This window comes from Pogoniulus pusillus, chromosome 40 (genome assembly GCF_015220805.1).
Source record: "Pogoniulus pusillus isolate bPogPus1 chromosome 40, bPogPus1.pri, whole genome shotgun sequence".
Lineage (NCBI taxonomy): Eukaryota > Metazoa > Chordata > Aves > Piciformes > Lybiidae > Pogoniulus > Pogoniulus pusillus.
In genome coordinates, this window is record NC_087303.1 from 4,577,573 (window position 1) to 4,598,478 (window position 20,906).

A 20,906-nucleotide genomic window follows, 5' to 3' on the forward strand; every position below is an offset into this window, starting at 1 on the left:
GAGAGAGCTGGCAGCTGAGCTGGCCAAGCCACTCTCCATCATTTTCCAGCAGTCCTGGCTCACCGGAGAGGTTCCAGGAGACTGGAAAATGGCTAACGTGGTCCCCATCCACAAAAAGGGTCGGATGGAGGAACCTGGGAACTACAGACCCGTCAGCCTGACCTCAGTGCCAGGGAAACTGATGGAGCAGGTTCTCTTGGGGCCAATAACTGCGCACCTGAGGGATGGCAAAGATCTCAGGTCCAGCCAGCATGGGTTTAGGAAGGGCAGATCCTGCCTTTCTAACCTGATCTCCTTCTATGATCAGGTGACCCGCTTGGTGGATGTGGGGAGGCCTGTGGATGTGGTCTATCTGGACTTCAGCAAGGCCTTTGACACTGTCCCCCACAGCAAACTGCTGGCTAAGCTGTCAACCCGCGGCTTGGATGGTAACACTCTGTGCTGGGTTAGGAACTGGCTGGAGGGCCGGACCCAGAGAGTGGTGGTGAATGGTGCCACATCCAGCTGGCGGCCAGTCACTAGTGGTGTCCCTCAGGGATCAGTGCTGGGCCCCATCCTCTTTAACATCTTCATAGATGATCTGGATGAGGGCATCGAGTCAGTCATCAGCAAGTTTGCAGATGACACTAAGCTGGGGGCAGATGTGACTGAGCTGGAGGGCAGAAGGGCTCTGCAGCGGGACCTTGACCGCCTGCACAGATGGGCAGAGGCCAATGGGATGGGGTTCAATAGCTCAAAGTGCAGGGTGCTGCACTTTGGCCACAACAACCCCATGCAGAGATACAGGCTGGGGTCGGAGTGGCTGGAGAGCAGCCAGACAGAGAGGGATCTGGGGGTACTGATTGATACCCGCCTGAACATGAGCCAGCAGTGTGCCCAGGTGGCCAAGAGAGCCAGTGGCATCCTGGCTTGTATCAGGAGTGGTGTGGTCAGCAGGAGCAGGGAGGTCATTCTGCCCCTGTACTCTGCACTGGTCAGACCACACCTCGAGTACTGCGTTCAGTTCTGGGCCCCCCAGTTTAGGAAGGACACTGAGATGCTTGAGCGTGTCCAGAGAAGGGCGACGAGGCTGGTGAGAGGCCTTGAGCACAAGCCCTACGAGGAGAGGCTTAGGGAGCTGGGGTTGTTTAGCCTGGAGAAGAGGAGGCTCAGGGGTGACCTTATTGCTGTCTACAACTACCTGAGGGGCGGTTGTGGCCAGGAGGAGGTTGCTCTCTTCTCTCAGGTGGCCAGCTCCAGAACAAGAGGACACAGCCTCAGGCTGCGCCAGGGGAAATTTCGGCTCGAGGTGAGGAGAAAGTTCTTCACTGAGAGAGTCATTAGGCACTGGAATGGGCTGCCTGGGGAGGTGGTGGAGTCGTCGTCCCTGGGGCAGTTCAAGGCAAGGTTGGATGTGGCACTTGGTGCCATGGTCTAGCCTTGGGCACTGTGGTAAAGGGTTGGACTTGATGATCTGTGAGGTCTCTTCCAACCTTGGTGATACTGTGATACTGTGATACTGTGAGGTCCTGTGTAGGCTGAGCTCCCTCAAACCACAGCTCGCCAGGAGGAGGGAATCACTGAAGATGGTGATGAAGAGGCTCCAGTCTGAGAAGAGGGCCTGTGCCCTCAGAGCTGGGGGGCAGCAGGCCTGCAGTACTTGCACTGGATCCAGACCCGGTACATCGTCATTTGCTTCCCGCGGTTCACTTGCAGTCGCCGGTCCACCAGATTCTGGATCTTCTCCAGCCCAGCTGTGGTGAAGAGATCATCTAACTCATCTGCAAGCAAAGAGAAGGAGATGGAGGATGACATCCTTTCATTTCACTGATACCTGCTCACACTGAGGACTGAACTCTGCTGAAAGATGGGCCAGAGGAAGCTCATGGTCTCACTCCGGCAGGGAAAAGTGAAGAGCAGACAGGGGAGGTTCAGGCTGGATCTCAGGACATATTTCTTCACTGAAAGGGTTCCTAAACATTGGAATGGTCTGCTCAGGGCAGTGCTGGAGTGACCATCCCTGAAGGTGTTTAAGCAGCCTGTGGACCCGGTGCTTAGGGCCATGGTTTAGTGCTGAGCCTTCAGCGCTGGGTCGAGGGTTGGACTGGATGAGCTTGGAGGTCTCTTCCAATCAGATGTGTCCTGTGTTCTATGACTCAACTCCTGCACTACCTAGGGGATTAAGATCCCAGTTTCTCCAGTTCCCCTCGAGTTTACCTGCTGCTAAGGAAGGAAATAATCACTGGGAGGACAACTAAGATTACAGAGACGTGACAAAGAGACAGCAGCAGCAGTTTCAGACAAGGGCATTGCCTCTGGTGACCCATTAAAGGAGCACCTCCTAGTGAGTAGGGACAGATTCATCCCCTCCCCCTTCTCCTCTCTCCAGAGGAATTCCACAATCTGCAGGAGCAAAGAACAGGATCAGACCAACACTATTAAAAGGTGGCAGTAAGATCTGTGCTGTACTGGCTGGAGGGGAAAGGGATTCATTAAGGTTAAGTTTGGGAAAACAAAAATCCTTTAAAAACCACACCCTGTTGGGGCCAAATCAAAGCACCAAGAGCCCTGGAGGCTGCACCACTTACACTGGCAGGGATTCCTGACCAAGCAAATCAGCATCCTGGTGCCCCAGTCACTGGCCCAGGGCAAAGCCAGCCCAGGCCCTGCTGAGCAGCAGAGAGCTTGTTGGGCTGCAGCCTGGCAGCACGTGATTTCTGTGGAGCTTCTGCAGAAAAGAGCTAACAGGTCCCAGCTTGTGCTCCTTTATCAGATGCTTGCCATCGTGGAACCTTTGCCAAACATGCCCTGAACACCAATTCTGTTGTGGCAAACAAGGGCAGAGGGGCAGAGGAGGGTTTGGTGCAGTTGTGCCACTGCTCTGAAACCGATCATGCAGAGGGGCCCACGGAGGAAGTGACTGGAGGTGCAACTGGTGATAAGCAGGGAGAATGCAACCCCTCCTGAGCACCAAGCAGCAGCAGCAGAACTGGAGAGGCTGCCTGGGCTCCAGGCTGAACCACACCCTTCTTATTTCCTCGTAGCAGAGCAGTAAAGTCAAGAGAAGTTTCTTCGAGTGGTGTCCATCTCACCCCACCCTCTGCAGGCAACAACATTCAAGGAAAGCTCCACCAATTCCACCCCTGTGTAGCACACACCCTGGTCCTTCTTTAGAAGGATTTCCCTCTAAGGAATTCACCATGAAACCTACTCTGAGTGACCCTGCTAAAGCAGGGAGGCTGGACTAGATCATGTCCAGAGGTCACTTCCAACTCCCACCATTCTGTGACATTTGCATCAGCAAGTGGCAACTCCAGGTCCCCGTGCACATAACATCTCACCTGGAAAGAGTTAGTGGCCAGACTTGAGGACACAGAGATGTGAGGTGAGGAGAGACAGAGGGATGCTTTCTAGCCTCCTACCTTGTGTGAAGAAGTAGACTCTGGTGCCATCACCTCTCACATAGAAGTTATCAGACAGGCACTGTCCTAAGGGCAAGATTGATTCAAGAAGTTACCAAACAGCATTTCAAAATCAACAACTGCCATGCAACAAGAGGAACTTCTCTCAGTGCACACTGTGCTGAAGCTGCTTCCTAACCAGGATAGAGCCCACTCCAGAGAAGCATCATCTATTAGCTACCAGACAATCACAGAGTGTTAGGAGTTGGAAAGGATCTCTGGAGATCACTGAGTCCAACCCCCCCCCAACCAAAGCAGGATCACACAGGAATGCATGCAGGTAGGTTTGCAACGTCTCCAGACATGGAGACTCCACCACCTCTCTGGGCAGCTTGTTCCAGGGTTCCATCACCTTTAAATTACAGAAGTTCCTCCTCGTGTTCAGATGGAACTTCTCATCTTCAAGTTTGTGCTTGTTACCCCTGGGCACCACTGAAGAAAAGCTGCTCCCATTCTCCTGACACCCACCCCTGAAGTATTGATCACAGGAGCACAGATGTTAGGTGTTGGAAGGGGCTCAAAGAGATCATTGGATCAGCATTGTTAAGATCCCACCTCAGGCTGCTCTTTTCCAGACTAAAAAGTCCAAACTCTCTCAAGTCTTTCCTCATCACAGATGTGTTCCAGAGCCCTCAGCATCTTTCTAGCCCTTTGCTGTACCCTCTCCAGCAAGTCCTTGCCCTTCTCGAACAGGGGAGCCCAAAACTGGACGCAACACTCCAGATGTGGTCTCACCAGGGCAGAGTGGAGGGGCAGCAGAACCTCCCTCAACCTGCTGGCTATGCTCATTTTGATGCACCCCTTGGTGCCTCCTTGGCCACGAGGGCACACTGCTGGCTCACAATCATCCTTTTGCCCAGCAGGACTCCCAGGTCCTTTTCCCCACTCTGGTAATGGTCCCCAGGGGGCAGGAGGATACCTTTCTTAAAGCGAAGCTGTGCCAGATCGTAGCGGCCGTAGTCTCGTAACAGAATCACCCCTCCTGGCTTCAGAAGGCGACTCAGCCTGCTGACAACACCCTGCATCCTGAGGAGAGGACAGAACCATTCAACACCCTGCAAACTGGGCTCTGCTTCCTAAGCCTCCTTGCCCAAGAGAAGATACCAAGCTTTACACGTTCCAGCTTCCTAGAGGAGCTACCAAAACCCAGCGCTTCTCTGAGCTCCTTCAGACTGAGGTGGGTTGAGTTTATTTGGCTGCCTTATTCCTGACACTCCCTCATTCTGCTGCTTTTTTTTTCCCTTCCCCTACAGCAATAACTGAGGCTGCCACAGCAGGGATTAGCTGCTCTCTCTTACTAATTACAGAATGATTTCCACTGGTTCCTGTAAAACAAGTCAGAAGTGAACTTGAACTGTGAAATAAAAGCAAAGGGAACAAAACCATTCAGAGTCAGTGTGGCTGTCGCTGCCACATTAAGATCACAGCACTTACTTGCACTGTTTTCTGACCCTTTGGGTCACCTCCCATAGGAGAAATGAAATCTAGCCCCAGAGCCTTAAATTCCAGCAGCAACATTGTCCACAAACGAGTAGCTGGGATTCAGAACAGCAACTGTGACCTCAGGCAGATCACAGAATGGATTGGGTTGGAAGGGACTTCTAAAGGTCATCCAGTTCAACCCCAGCTATAGGCACTTAGCACCTCAAGGTCACACCTATCCTGTGACAGAATTTGTAACAGCCAAACACCTGCAACTTTCCTTTTCAGAGGCTTAGTGAAAAACTGGAGCAGGCACAGAGCAAACTTGCATTTGCCTTGATGTGAGAAGCCACAACCAGCCCAGCTACTAACGAAGAGCTCCAGCTCTGTATGGATTATCTTCTGCAACCAGAAGGAATTGTTAAAACTTACTTCTCTGGGAGAATGGCTGAGAGGACAAAGATAAGAATGACAACATCAAGGCTCTCATCTGGCATGGGGAAAGGACTTTGGTCATTGCACAGGTCATGGACAAAGGCAAAGCAGCGAGAAGAGTCATATTCTGCATTGTTCTGTATTTAAGAGGAGAGAAATCAGAGCATTAGCAGCAGACCTTGATCTCAAGATGAATTACCCAGACATGGAAGCATTTTAACCTTCCTTACTACACACAGAATCACTACTGCTGGAAAAGACCTCCAAGATCATCAAGTCCAACCATTATGTAACACTTCCAGAGTCACTACTGCACCATATCCTGGAGCACCACATCTGCATGGCTTCACATACCTCTAGGGAGAGGGGATTCAAACACTTCCCTGGGCAGCCTGTGGCAGTCTTGGAGAACCCTTTCAGTACAGAAGTTTTTCCTAATGTCCAATCTAAACCTCCCCCTGTGCAACTTCATGCCATTTCCTCTTGTCCTATCAGTTGTGACTTGTGAGAAGAGACCAACCTCCACCTCCCTACTTTCTAAGCAGTTCTAGAGAGTGAGAATCTCTCCCCTCAGCCTCCTTTTCTTAATGGCTTTTTAAGTATGTGAGACCTGACTATTATGGTGTGTGTCCAGAGATCTGTTTCAGCCTCACTGGACTAAGGCAGATAGGTTCTGTGGATAGGAACAGAGGGGAAATGTGAAGAATAAACACCCTAAGGAGATTTACAAAGAGCTTTGGACTTGCTACATGCAGACAATCAGCAGTGACAAAACTTCAGCACTGGGCTGAGGGATTACTGCAATTCTAAGGTCAGATTTTCCACTACTAGTGGTAAGAAGAGCAGGATTTACACTGTTAAGCTTTACAACAGTGAGTGTCAGGGCCTCTCTCTGCATCACTGAAATCAAGATTCATTTCAGGTACAAGCAGACTTCTCCTTATATGCCACAAATCAGACCTGGCTGCCCAGGGTTATGCTCATAAAAATCATATTTAGACTTCTAGAAGGAGTTCTGTACTTTCCCAAAGCTGCTGCTATGACTTGGAATAGCCTCTCTGAACAGTGCTTGTGTCACTGTAAGAGGATGAGATGGCAACCTGCCTCTGCTGCTGGGCTCCCTCACCAAGGGACTGATTACATTTGATACTTCACACATTCTCACTTCTATCCTGACCTGAAAATTGGTAGCAGTGTTTGTCCTTTGACTAAATTCCAGCCTCCTGCTCCACAGACCACAGTGTCCCTCCTCAGCTGTCTGTGCATAGAATCATAGAATCAACCAGATTGGAAGAGACCTCCAAGCTCATCCAGACCAACCTAGCACCCAGCCCTATCCAGTCAACCAGACCACGGCACTAAGTGCCTCATCCAGGTTTTTCTTGAGCACAAGCCCTACGAGGAGAGGCTCAGGGAGCTGGGATTGGTTAGCCTGGAGAAGAGGAGACTCAGGGGAGACCTTATTGCTGTCTACAACTACTTGAGGGGAGGTTGTAGCCAGGAGGAGGTTGCTCTCTTCTCTCAGGTGGCCAGCACCAGAACAAGAGGACACAGCCTCAAGCTGTGCCAGGGGAAATTTAGGCTGGAGGTGAGGAGAAAGTTCTTCCCTGAGAGAGTCATTGGACACTGGAATGGGCTGCCCGGGGAGGTGGTGGAGTCGCCGTCCCTGGAGCTGTTCAAGGCAGGACTGGACGTGGCACTTGGTGCCATGGTCTGGCCTTGAGCTCTGTGCTAAAGGGTTGGACTTGATGATCTATGAGGTCTCTTCCAACCTTGGTGATACTGTGATACCTGCAGGGATGGTGACTCCACCACCTCCTTGCGCAGCCCATTCCAATGGCAAATCACTCTCTCTGTGAAGTTGCAAAAGCAACTAGTTCACGTTCCCAGAAATTGCTCTCACAGCAATGCACACACAAACCAAACCCAGCTCTACTTCCTGTTAAAACCCAGCTTGGCTCTTTCCAAGGATCAGCAGTTACTCAGCTAAAAGAGCCCTGGATTTAGAAAGGATGCTGCCAACCAGGGGGCAAACAAAATCTGGCTGACTTATCTGCTGTCGATGGGATGTTTGGAGAGCTCCAACTTCCCCCATTTCTCCAACCTCTGCTGGCTTTGTTTCCCTGATTTTGCAGTGCAAGGGTCAGCAGAAGGGCTGGCTAAGAAAAGAAAGCTGCCAACACAGCCAGGCAGCTGGTGGCTGCTCTAAGAAGAGAAAGCTGCCAGCACAGCCAAGCAGCTGGTGGCTGCTGCGATGCATTTGGGTTCATGTGCAATTGGCACCGTGTACCCTCCTACATCCCTGCCTCACCACTGAGCTTACCTGGACTAGATCCACAGCTGCTGTAGAAAAATCACAGCAGTAAACAAAAAGGCCTGGGTCACTGCAAGAAAGGAAAGAAATTGGTATGAAGCAAACAAAGTGGTATTTTGATTTACAAGTGGTTCACAGAAACTACAGAAGTGGATCAAATACACAGAGCACAGACTGGGGAGCCAAAAATCCTGGGCTTTGGTCTGTCTCCTCCAAAATCTGGTGGATCTCATTGCTCCTTTAAGCTTCAGTTGTTCACATTTGGAACTGGCTTCTTTTCCCACCTGAAAAAGGAGAGGCACTAAGGCCTGGCTGAAAATGCTTTCAGAATGAGGCAGATAAAGTTGCAGCATGTTTTGCTGGTTGCATTCTAAGACCAAAGATTCCTCAGCTCAGAACACAATCATATGAAGCTGCAGATGGTAATAGCCCCATTTGCCTCTGGCCTTTCTCCCAGATCATCTAAGAACACTGCAATGCTCTGCCAGTTGGTTTTTCAGAGGCTGGTAAACCATGCAGGTAAAAACCTGCTGAGGACTCTACTTACTTATTGGTTTGTAAAATTGGGAAGACTGTATTTCCAGCACCACAGCCAACCTGCACAAACACAGCAGAGGGACACACAGTGAAAATCATTTCCTCAGCGTGCCCCATGCAGCTCATTTCACATCAGCTCTCCACAGCCATGCAGCAAAGAGCAAATCCTGCTTAAGAGAAGGCTCCCCACAGACCTCATAGAAGCATTTCAATATCTGAAGGGGACCTACAAGAAGGGCCTCTGGGGACAGGGTGAGGGCAATGGTTTGATACTGGAGCAGGGGAGATTTGGGTTGGACATCAGGAGGAGGTTCTGCACAAGGAGGGTGGTGAGATGCTGGCACAGGCTGCCCAGGGATGAGGCTGGGGTCCCACTCCTGGACACATTCAAGATCAGACTTGACGTGGCCCTGGGCAGCCTGGTCTAGCTGGAGGTGTCCCTGCTGACTGCAGGGGGATTGGACAATCATAGAATCAACCAGGCTGGAAGAGACCTCCAAGATCATCCAGTCCAACCTATCACCCAGCCCTATCCAGCCAACTAGACCAAGATGAGCTTTGAAGGTCCCTTCCAAGCCAGTGCCATCTGTGCATCTGTAACAACTGCAGTGCACCTGAGCACTGCAGTGACCACTGCACATCTTACTGCAGGATGTGAAGATGTTCAGCTCTAAGGAGCAGGCTCAGCTGTAAGCATTTGTGGGCAATCACTAAGCCAGTCCTTGCAGAGCTCTTTCTACCAGGCTGTGCATTGTTATTCATTTGAAAACTGTTATTGCTGGAATCCCAAGCATAACAACCAGGATGAGTCACTGAAGCCCTGGCAAAGGCCAGGATTAGTTGCATTCACTTCCACTGAGAATCAGAGCAACAGAGAAAGAAGTTTGCTTTACTCTAATGGCATCCTGCTGTTCCAGAGCTTCCTTCACTAGATGGCTCTTTCTCAAGCTCAAACTAGGCCTACAGTGATCCTGCCTTATTTTCCCTTCTGCTTGTTCCCATGTGAAGATGGCTCACACGACTAGGCTGGGGGAATTTGCCTTTGAAAGCTGAAGGAATCAGTAAAACTGAAGAGAGCAGTGATGGCTTGCAGCAACAGATACTACTGACAGTGCTCAGGTGAGACAGGAAAGCCACAGTGAGACAAGAACATCAAAGACTGAGGAGGTCTCAAAGCCTCAGATTAAATAAAAGCATTTAAAACCTTGTATCTACAATGACCAAAGCTGAGGCAGCAGAGCAAAAGGACACTGCCAGCTGTCAGGAGTTAAATATTTATTAATCCTACAGGCATTTCTAGGACAAATCCTGTATTAGCCTGAGATTTCTTGTTATTACGTGGGCCATAGGCAACAAACCAAGCAGCATCTTTACAGCCTTGGTTTCATTACTTGTTTCACACCTCCCAAGACAAAAGAGTCAGCACAAACATGCCAAACATAAATGACAGGGGAGAACTTGAAAAGGAAAGGAATCAGCTTCTTCAAAAGAAGACTTTTAAAGTGCAGGTTTCAACATCTGAGAGTAACAGTTTGTCTTTTCAACTTGGAAGCTTCCTATGTTTCCTGTGCTCTGCTGATTCACAGCCTAGACCAAAAGCATCCCAACCAAATTATGGAATCAGAATGGTTTTGGTTGGAAGTGAACCCCAAAGGGCATCTAGTCCAACCCCTCTGCAGTCAGCAGGGACATCCTCAACTGGATCAGGTTGCCCAGAGCTCTGTTGAGCCTGACTTTGAATATCTCCAAGGATGGGGCCTCAACCACCTCCCTGGGCAACCTGTTGCAGTGTTCCAGCACCCTCACGGTGCAGAACTTTTTCCTAACATCCAATCTAAAGCTGCTCTGCTCTAGTTTGAAACCATTGTCCCTTGTCCTGTCACTGCAGACCTCTGGAAACTCTCTCCATCCTTCTTGTAGCCCCCTTCAGGTATTGGCAGGCTGCTCCAAGGTCTCCCTGGAGTCTTCTCTTCTCCAGGCTGAACAACCCCAGCTCCCTCAGCCTGTCCTCGTAGGACAGGTTCTAAGCTGCCTTCAGTTCTAAGCTGTCCTCTGTTGTTTTGGGGTTTGTTTTGCATTTTATTGACTTGAGGCAATCATCTCCTTCACTTCCTGTTTGCCAATAGCTATTTTATGTCCCTGTCACTCTGCCTCTGCTAGAAGGGACTGTTTGGTGTGGGACCCTCTGTTTTGCAGCCGTTACCTCTAGTATGCGGTAAGATGCGGATGACCCTGGGTAACCTCCACCACTCTGACTCAGCTCAGTATCCTTCTGTGCAGCTCCTTCTTCTGTGCAGATCTCAGGTGTGCCCTTTAGCAGGTTTAACTGATTCTCTGCCCTGGTTTCCAGTGAACAATGTCCATTTTCACAGCTTCCCAGTCCTTCCTGGTTGGATTCTCCTTTGTTGCCATATCCAGGCGCTGAATCCCTGTTGTGCTTTGGGTTTCTGTTAGGTGCCAGCTCAGGAAATTCAGTGAAGAGCCAGTGCCTGTCCTTGAAGAAGCCATTGTCATGGATTTTATAGAAGTCATCCCAGTATCTCTTAGCATTCACCTCATAGTCCTCTGTGAACACAAACAAAACCAGCAGCAGCAGTCAAATCAAAAGGTCCCCGAGTTCAACCAGTTCAGACAGTGAAAGATCACTGCAGGCAGCTACTCATAGATCTACTTCAAAAAGTCAGGTTCTTGACTGAAAATCACCTCTGGTTCACTTGTGCCACCCCACACCCTCAGCCTGCTTCCTCACAATCACTTTCTTAGGACTGAAAAAGGGAAAAGAGAAGAGGCAAGTGTCTGTCTCCTGGTAGGATCTAAAGGAAGCTGGCAACAGAAAAGGCCTCTCTGAAGGAGACAGGAATGAGGAAATCCAAGTTTTACTCCCATTTCTGACACCAACTTCTCCAGCTCACCAATGCTTATCAATACTTAGAGGGTGGACATCAGGAGCATATGGCCAAGGTTTTTTTCAGTGCTGCCCAGTGACAGGACAAGAGATAATAGGCACAAATTTGAACATAGGAAGTTCCATATAAACATGAGGAGCAGCTTTGCTTTGAGGCTGATGGAGCACTGGCACAGGCTGCCCAGAGAGGTTGTGGAGTCTCCACCTCTGGAGTCATTCAAAACTCTTCTGGATACCATCCTGTGCAACCTGCTGTAGGTGAACCTGCTCTGGCAGAGGGGTTGGACTGGATGATCTCCAACCCCTGACAGTCTGTGACTCTGTGAACTCATTGGGAGCCTTGTGCCACCAAGTGTCAAACACTTAGAACTTCTAAGGAGTTCTGTTACAGCTGCCTGGAGCTGAAGAGCTCCTGCTCAACAGCTATATCTCCTTTCAGAAGGAGAAACAGAAGAATTAGTCAACTCTAAGTCAATTTAGTCAATTTGAGCCTGGTAGAAAGCTCAGTTAGCATTTGTGCACCACTCCAAAGTTGCAGGGCAGGAGGTTGTACACAGGCACTGCTGGAATCCAGTCTACAGCACAGCTCTGTTTAGCACAGCTCTGTGCAAGCTTAGAGCATCAAGCATTTAGGAAACAAAAGCAAGAAGGAAATCAACAGAAGTGACTACTGCCATTAAAGCAACAGTGCAGAGCTAAGGTGGACAGCCTAAAGATACTGAAAAGAACTAACTTCAGCAGCCAGCACTATCATTTTCACCTCCAGTGGACCCATTCCAGCATCACAGAAAGCTGGAAGAACTCTTACAGAGCCCTGATCTAAGGAAGCTGGAGTCACCCAGAGAATTGTTTGCATATCCTTGCCAGATTTCAGATCAAGTCCAGTTCTAGGGGAACTGTACATTTTTCCAGGGGAAGTTACAACTGGAACTGGCTTCCTGAATTCTCACTGATGTGATGAATTCTCTGTCCTGGCAAACCAGAGCTAATTATAGCAGCCTGTGCCTGTAATTACCTGGAGGCATTAACATCCAGGGCCAGAGATCCCACTTCAAGTCCTCAGGCAGCTTTGCACAGCAGTAGGTGCATTACTGAATGCAAATGACTCTGCCTCAGTTCAGGAGTGGATGTGAGAATGGATAACTTCTCCCCAACAGGTACTCAAAGTAGGGTTAAAAACCCAGCAGAACTCTTTACACTGGAGATCAGTACTGGGATCTGTGAGAATTGATTACTTCTCTTCAACAGGTACTCAGAGTAGGGTTAAAAACCCAGCAGAGCTCTTTAAACTGGAGACCAGTACTGGGATCTGTGAGAATTGATTACTTCTCTTCAACAGGTACTCAGAGTAGGGTTAAAAACCCAGCAGAGCTCTTTAAACTGGAGACCAGTACTGGGATCTGTGAGAATGGATAACTTCTCTCCAACAGGTACTCAGAGTAGGGTTAAAAACCCAGCAGAACTCTTTAAACTGGAGATCAGTACTGGGATCTGAACAGCAGGTTATTAGCCTTGCTTCCAAGTGTACAAGTGTTTAGAAGATGTCTGAAGGGAAACAGTAAAATGAACCAAGAACACCTGGAAAAGTACACAGCCCCAGCCAGGTCCAGACAAAAATGGCTTTAACAAAGAACCAGAAGGCAGCCCTATGGATATTTTTAGTAGGATCTATTCCCTGAAGCACAAAGAGCTATATATAAAAATAATCTCTTTACCTCAACTCTAAGGATTTTCTCCTTTTAAGAAGCCTTGTCCTTAAACCTCAAGCTGAAAGAAATTTGCCTGTCAGACCCTAGACTGGAGCAGTAAGTCTGTGCCATGCTCTCGCTGCAGCTCGTAGTGAGCAGGGTGGGGTCAGTTTACTATCTGCATAGAACTCAGTGACTGCTCCTGTCACAGGAAGAAGCTTTACTGATCCATACCCTGGTGTAGTCCTTTCTGAGCTGTCACTCTTCCACCAGCCAGCAGGGACAGCTGGGGCTGGGAGTGCTCTTTTACCTAACAAACCCACGATTCCTGCTGCTCTCTGCACCTAACAACCCCACACCAGCCTGACTGCAACGCGATGCTCACCTGAGCTGCTGGGGCTAAATTCCAGCCCAGGCATTTTGGATTAGGCAGGTTTTGTCTTTGCCTTAGTACCACACTGAACATGGCACTGTGCTCCTCCTGTGTTAAATGATGGGGCAGTTCTGTTGGATGCTATCAAACAGCTGCTAAGCTCCAGTCCACATCTGTGGAAGCTTGAAAGATTGTGCACCTCATAGCCTGGTGCTAACAAAGCACTGAAAGAAAGGATCAGCAAAACAGTAAATGCAAGAAGTCCAGGGCCAGCTGACAAAGCTCATGCAAGAAAGAGATATAAAGCAACAAAAATTAAGGAGACCATATCCAATTTTCAGTCTGATTTCCTGCACAACTTCTGCCAGAAGAGTTCCCCTAATGCTGCCTCAAGATCCTATTTGTGGTAGGAGTTCACATGGGTGAACGTGGGGGTGCAAGCCAGACTCCCCCCTAAGACCTGCTTGATAAGGACTCCTGCTCAGCTTTACAAGGACACCCCAAAAGCCAAGCCCATACTCACCCTTTCGCATGGCAGAAGAAGGACAAACAAAAGTAACAGCTGACAAAAGACAGGAAGAGAAGCAGAGCCCCCCCTGAATTGCAAGAGGGGGGCTAATTATGGAGCCTCAAAAGGAAACAAACAAACAAAAACAACCCAAACCAAATCTCTTCCACTTCTTTCTTTGTTCCCAGCCAGGAGAGATATCTTCAACATACCCCACAGAAACTTCTCTCCTTCTTCAGAACAAATTCTGACAGCCCCAAGAAGCCCCCCAGAATAATACAGCCATAATGACCAATAGCTTCTCTTTGTTCTCCTGCTTGGGACATCACTGATGCTCAAAATACTCGACCCTGCAGGCACATTTGGCTGGGCTGCCTTCCCCCACGTCTCAGCCATCCCATTGTCTGCACAGGCTTCCTGCTGAATAGCAACCATCCAAATTTGACTGGCCTGCATTGTTCGCGCTGGGAAATACATCAGGAGGACCTGACAAACTGCTCCACCAGCGAATTGCTCCACCACTTCAGCCTCGCATATAGGTTCTCAAAGCCTGACAGACAGCATCCTTTAATGTTAACCAGATTTTAGAATGGCCTCCACACAATGGGCACCACAATGGAAACTGCTGGGTGCTTCTGGGAATCCAAGAAATTAGGAGGCTTGATCTTTGGGCTAATTAAATTAGCTATTGTGAACACAACTGGAAGCTATATGGGAAGTGTCTCAATAGCTCCAGTAGTGTTCGGCAGGGCTTTACAGAGGACACCCTCCATTTAATTCAAACAAACAGATCCACCCCATGGCTCAGCAGGGAATAACACCACCATCATCATCATCATCATTATCAGCATCAAGCAAGTCTCTGCCTCTTAGCATCTCCTCTGCTCTTGTGAGACCCCACCTGGAGTACTGCACCCAGTTCTGGTGATGGCAACACGACAAAGACATGGAAATGTTGGAGCAAGGCCAGAGGGGGCATGAAGATGATCTGAAGGCTGGAGAACCTCCCCTATGGGGATGCGCTGAGGGAGTTTGGGCTCTTCATCCTGGAGAGGGCTCCAGGGAGACTTCAGAGCAGCCTTCTAGTACATGAACAGGACTAGGGGAGAGCCAGGGAGGGGCTTTCTTACAAGGGCTTGCAGTGATAGAACAAAGGACAATGGCTCTGTGCTGGAAGAGGGGAGGTTGAGACTGGAGATGAGGAAGAAATTCTTGGCAGTGAGGGTGGGGAGACACCGGAACAGGTTGCTCAGGGAAGCTGTGGATGCCCCTCCCTGGAGGTGTTGAAGGCCAGGCTGGATGAGGCCTTGAGCAACCTGGGCTGGTGAGAGGTGTCCCTGCCCATGGCAGGGGGTTGGAACTAGATGACATTTAAGGTCTCTTCCAGCTCAAACCATTTTATGAATCTACAAATCATACAGCAATCCATTTCACCACCATTTAAGACTGGATGATATCACAAGCGTGGAGGAAAGAAGCATTATTAACCAGCTCAGAGCAGCTTCAGCTCTGTTACCTTTAGCTCAGCTCAGAGTCAGGTTAGCTTTGCCTTTCAGCTTGGCCTTTAAGCCAAACTGGAGGAATAAAGACTTCTGGGATCCCTTTTCTGTCTCTCCAATGATAAAACACTTTGCCCAGACTAACATAGAATCAACCAGGTTGGAAGAGACCTCCAAGATCATCCAGACCAACCTAGCACCCAGCCTTGTCCAGTCAACCAGACCATGGCACTAAGTGCCTCATCCAGGCTTTTCTTGAACACCTCCAGGCACAGTGCCTCCCCCACCTCCCTGGGCAGCCCATTCCAATGCCAATCACTCTCTCTGCCAACAACTTCCTCCTAACACCCAGCCTATACCTCACCTGGCACAACTTGAGACTGTGTCCCCTTGTTCTATTGCTGGGTGCCTGGGAGAAGAGCCCAACCCCCACGTGGCTACAATGTCCCTTCAGGTAGTTGCAGACACCAATGAGCTCTGCCCTGAGCCTCCTCTTCTCCAGGCTAAACACCCCCAGCTCCCTCAGCCTCTCCTCATAGGCTTTGTGTTCCAGGCCCCTCACCAGCTTTGTTGCCCTTCTCTGGACACCTTCCAGCACCTCAACATCTCTCTTGAATGGAGGAGCCCAGAACTGGACACAGCACTCAAGGTGTGGCCTGAGCAGTGCTGAGCACAGGGGCAGAAGAACCTCCCTTGTCCTACTGCCCACACTGTTCCTGATGCAGCCCAGGATGCCAGTGGCTCTCTTGGCCACCTGGGCACTGCTGCCTCATCTTCAGCCTACTATCTATCAGTACCCCCAGGTCCCTTTCCTCCTGGCTGCTTTCCAGACACTCAGTCCCCAGCCTGTAGTGTTGCTTGGGGTTGTTGTGGCCAAAGTGCAGAACCCTGCACTTGGCCTTCTTAAATCTCCTCCCCTTGGCCTCTGCCCACCCATGCAGCCTGGCCAGGTCTCTCTGCAGGGCTCTGCTACCTTCCAACAGATCCACAGCTGCTCCTAGCTTGGTGTCATCTGCAAACCTACTGATGCTGGACTTGATTACTTCTCTTCTGATTTAAACACTGTCAAGCTGTGTGTACACAGCTTGTCTGTAGTATCTCTACAGCTGTTGTGCTGCAGAGATACCACTTGGTATGGCCACTATTGCACTCCCTTAAGAAAAGAAACTTGGCTTGAGCTAGGCACAGCTCCACAGCATGCAAACCAATTGAGTGTTAGAAGTTAAGCTTTAGAGAGCAGAAGCAAGCAGAAGCAGTAACACTACAAAGAAAAACGTTTTGTTGAACAAGGAACCCTTAAAAAGTATCTGAAAGGATCTAAAACACTAAAAAGTGTCTGAAGAAGTACCTAAAAATGCACAGCACAAACACAGAAACTCAACCCAAGATGAGTCCTCCCAACAAAGCCTCTTGCTCCAGCAGGATGAGTGCCTGGAGAAGGTGGAAAAGCCACAGAGGGGTAAATTATGAACAGAAAGATTTCTCCTTTGCCAATTTTCATTACCAACAATGAGGGAATGTACTTTGCACGATGCAGGAGAGGGGGGGAAAGGGAGGAATGATGATGTTCAGGCAGCTCTGCTCAGACTGTGCCACTCTTGGATGGCCAAGTCAAGACCCAGCATTAGCAAACTACCCCAAAGTACCTTGTTTGTCTTGTGGCAATAGCTGTGAGCTGTTCTCTTGGACTTTACTCCTGGCACTGGCTTCCTGCTCTTCTGACCACTCCACATTATCCCTGTTGTGAGAAACAACATGAACTACTCAGCTGAGAATGGTAGGCCAAAGAGAAGGACAAGAAAGGCCCAGACAGCCCTCCAAACCCACAGCTGAGCTTTCCCACTAGCTCCAACTCCAGCTGAGCAGCAGCACAACAGCAATCAGCACAGATGGCTCCTGGTTCTACACGACCTGCAGCACTACAAAAGATACCACTGCAAGAGACATCAGACTTCCCCCCTAATCCTTTTCCCTATTTGCTCCTCAAGTTCAGAGGAAATAAATCATTACTCCAAAGCCAGGAGGGCACCCAGAAGGATCAGGCCTCCCTGGAGAGCTGCTGCCATTGTCACAAGGTGAAAGACCCTTGCCCTTAGGGAGGTGCTGGCACACATCAACCAGGGCCACCTGATTTAGCTGCCTTTAAGAAACTGCCTCTTCTTTCTCAGGTTAAAACAACAAAGGCAGCAGGGTTATGGGGAAGGCAAAGTGTTAAATGAAATACAATTATAGGAAAATAAATATGCAGGAAGCTTAAAAGCATTAAGAAATATTAACAACTGCAATGTGCACACACAGTTGTGGAGTCATTAAAGTGATTCACTTGACCTTTCTTCATTAAAACAAGTGAATGAAAAGCAGGACACAAAGGCCAATAAGCCCCATCCTGGCCTCAGGAGGATTTAGTCTTTAGATATTAGCTCACAGAAGAAACTTTTAAATGTCAAGCCTAAAAAAAAAAAACCCAAACCATTACCAGGAGTTTTCTCCAGGTAAATAACACTGAGGCTATGCTTTTGGAACACACCTTTGGTACAGTACAGACCCAAAAGGAATCACAAGCAGATACATGCACAGACTGCTTTATTACAAATGAAACATTCCCAATTCTTAATGGGTTATAGCAGCCAGAGACCAAAAGTGGACCAATCAAACCCAAGGCAATTCCTTTGGCTCCCACCAAATCTGAGGATTTGGGTGCTTTACATAGCTGGAATCAGCTTTCTCCATCAAACACCTCCTGCTGCAAACTAACACCAAGCAGCACCTCACAGTGACAGCTTCCTGTGGCAGCAGAGGGGTGAAATGGTCTTTGTTCCACGAAGGGATTGTGCTAGTTTGAAGCAGGGTAGAATGTTTTGGTGAGAAGAACTAGATCATAGGCTGTGAAAGGAAAACAATGGTGATGTCTGCTCCCCTTAGAGTCTTGCTGAAGAAGAAAGGAAAACATTAGATAACACTCTCACCATTTTTCACTCTCTCTTGCTCTGGCTGCTGGCTGAGCAACATCTTCCTCCCTAACCTCACCTTCCATTTGGCCTAACCCACCTTTGCTTCATAACCTCTTTGGCCAAACCTCCATTCCTCCTTGGGACTGGGGCAAGGGGAAGGTGCAGGGGTGGTTGAGAGCCCCTCCTGGGGCTCTGGGAGGGCTGTTGTGTTTCTGTATTACCATTTACCTTGTCTATTTCTGTCTATAACTGCATATACTGCAAATATCTGCTTGTATATTGTGCTGCTGTAAATAAATAGCTTCATTTATATTCCCAGAGCCAAATAAATAGCCTCATTTATGTTCCCAGAGCCACATAAATAGCTTCATTTATGTTCCCAGAGCCAGCTGAGACTAGTCTGGGTGATTTCTAAAGTGTGGGGGGATGAGGAACACCCAAATCATCACAAGGGATCAGTGAGTAATGCACAGCACAGAATCATTAGGAGGAAGTTCTTCCCAGAGAGAGGGACTGGCATTGCAATGGGCTGCCCAGGGAGGTGGTGGAGTCACTGTCTCTGGAAGTGCTCAAGACAAAGCTGGATGAGGCACTTAGTGCCATGGTCTGGTTGACTGGATAGAGCTGGGTGCTAGGTTGGGCTGGCTGAGCTTGGAGCTCTCTTCCAACCTGGCTGATTCCACAAGGATCACCCAGTTCCACCCACCCTGCGATGGGCAGGGACACCTCACACTAGATGAGGCTGTGCAGAGCCACATCCAGCCTGGAAACACACAGCTGGAGCTGGGCTGGAGAGTTCTGCCAGCAGCTCACCGAACTTCACTAACTCCAGCAACGCAAAGACTGCTGCGATGCAAACCTCCTCCTTCTCCCGAAGGTGCCTCGGGAATGCCGCTTGCTCCGGGAGGCGCCGAGGCAGGCTCACCGCCCACCCCCCGCTCACTGACCGGGCAGGGCCCACCCGCACCTCCAGCCCTTCCCGCAGTGCTCCAGCCGGCGGCTGCCCAGCCCCCACCGCCGGCCTCTCCCGCTGCCTGCCCGCCAGCCCCGTGCCCGCAGCTCCCCGGGCCCGTTCTGCACCCACCCCGCTGGGCAGCCCCGAGGCCAGCCGGAGAGCCGCGCACGGAGAGCGCCCGCGGCCGCGCACCCCTGAGGCAGCGCGGAACGGCTCTGGGCTGGCCCCCTCCGGCCGCCGACAGCGCCGCTACACCGCGGCTCGGTACAGCCCGGCGGGCCGGGGCGGCGAGGAGGGGAACGCTCCCAGCCAGTCCCGCCCAACCCCGCGGCCGGGCGCAGAGATGCACCGCGGAGAGAGAGAGGGGCAGCGCGGAGAGAGAGAGAGGGGCAGCGCGGAGAGAGAGAGAGGGGCAGCGCGGAGAGAGAGAGAGAGGGGCAGCGCGGAGAGAGAGAGAGAGGGGCAGCGCGGAGAGAGAGAGAGAGGGGCAGCGCGGAGAGAGAGAGAGGGGCAGCGCGGAGAGAGAGAGAGGGGCAGCGCGGAGAGAGAGAGAGGGGCAGCGCGGAGAGAGAGAGAGGGGCAGCGCGGAGAGAGAGGGGCAGCGCGGACAGAGAGAGGGGCAGCGCGGACAGAGAGAGAGGGGCACCGCGGACAGAGGGGCACCGCGGACAGAGGAGCACCGCGGACAGAGGAGCACGGCGGACAGAGGGGCACCGCGGACAGAGGGGCACCGCGGACAGAGGAGCACGGCGGACAGAGGGGCAGCGCGGACAGAGGGGCACCGCGGTCAGAGGAGCACCGCAGGGTAGCAGCGCCCCGAAGCGCCCCGGCCGGCTCCCCCGGGCCTCTCCGCGGTGGGCGGCAAAGCGCCGGCTACCCGGAACGGGCACCGAGGAGGCGGCGGCGGCGAGCGGCCTCACCAGGCGTTGTGCTGGAAGAGGCGGGCGGGGTCGGTGAGGAAGCGCCCCCCGAAAGGCCGCCGCGGCGGTGTCTGCCCGGGCGCCGCCATCGTGGGCCGGCAACCGCCGGAACCGGAAGCAGCCGCGCGCCGTCCGACCCGAGAGAGGACTGGCTGGGCGGGGCCGTCACGTGAGGGGCGCGGCCGTCACGTGGGGTGGTGGCGGGAAGCGCGCGGAGGGCAGGGCAGGGGCAGAGGCAGGGGCAAGGGCAGGGGCAGGGGAGGGGAGAGGAGAGGAGGGGCAGAAAGAGAGGCAGGGCAGGGCAGTGCAGGGGCAGGGCAGGGGCGGGGCAGGGGCAGAGACAGAGGCAGTGCAGGGGCAGGGCAGGGGCAGGGCAGGGGCGGGGCAGGGCAGGGGCAGGGGCAGAGGCAGACAGAGACAGGGCAGGGGCAGGGCAGGGGCAGTGTGGGGCAGTGCAGGGGCAGGGACAGGGGCAGGGCAGGGGCAGGGCAGGGCAAGGGCAAGGGCAGGGGCAGGGGCAGGGCAGGGGCAGCAGCGACCCCCGCGGCCCTGGGCCCGCTGCTGCCGCTGGCTCCGGCGCGACTCCGGCACCGCGGGGAGCGCAGGTCCGGCCCCGGCTGCCGCTGTCCAGCACTCACCGGCTGCGGTGGTGTCGCGCCCGGGGACCTCTGGAGATCATCCAGCCCAACTCCCCCCTGCTAAAGCAGAGGCACCGCCTCAGCTTGCCCAGGATCACAATGGCGAGGGGGGGTTGGAATCTCCACAACCTCTCTAGGTGGTCTGCTCAGGGCTCCAGCACCCTTGCACCAAAGACGTTTTTCCTCTTGTTCAGATGGAACCACCTATGAGGAGAGGCTGGGGGAGCTGGGGGTGTGCAGCCTGGAGGAGAGGAGGCTACTAACATCCAGCCTGAACCTGCCCTGGCACATCTTGAGTCTGTGTCCCCTTGTTCTGTCCCT

The 20,906-nt window shown here is 51.5% G+C and overlaps 1 protein-coding gene across 2 annotated transcripts; it reads right to left on the reverse strand.

Moving 5' to 3' along the window:
- Positions 1–1,482: 1,482 nt before the first annotated feature.
- Positions 1,483–20,070, reverse strand: METTL2A (methyltransferase 2A, tRNA N3-cytidine). 2 transcript variants are annotated; one of them, XM_064174528.1, is made up of 9 exons: positions 19,948–20,070; positions 16,768–16,859; positions 10,352–10,713; positions 8,159–8,208; positions 7,621–7,681; positions 5,295–5,434; positions 4,360–4,466; positions 3,402–3,467; positions 1,483–1,760 (listed from the first exon to the last, which is right to left on the reverse strand). In XM_064174528.1, exons 1-9 carry the CDS (start codon positions 20,034–20,036, stop codon positions 1,609–1,611), a joined length of 1,119 nt encoding a protein of 372 aa, XP_064030598.1. In that variant the 5' UTR covers positions 20,037–20,070; the 3' UTR covers positions 1,483–1,608. The 2 variants fall into 2 exon arrangements, with proteins under 2 accessions (XP_064030598.1, XP_064030599.1); XM_064174529.1 differs by lacking the exon at positions 19,948–20,070 and adding an exon at positions 13,127–13,338 and having other exon boundaries at positions 16,768–16,852.
- Positions 20,071–20,906: the final 836 nt, after the last annotated feature.

Coding starts and splice junctions, on each gene's coding strand:
- METTL2A (XM_064174528.1), bottom strand. CDS start 20,036: ATGGCGGCGCCCGGGCAGACACCGCCGCGGCGGCCTTTCGGGGGGCGC. Junction 3,468..4,359: donor ACAGCTTCGCTTTAAGAAAG/GTATCCTCCTGC, acceptor TCTTGCCCTTAG/GACAGTGCCTGTCTGATAAC. Junction 1,761..3,401: donor AGTCTACTTCTTCACACAAG/GTAGGAGGCTAG, acceptor CTTTGCTTGCAG/ATGAGTTAGATGATCTCTTC.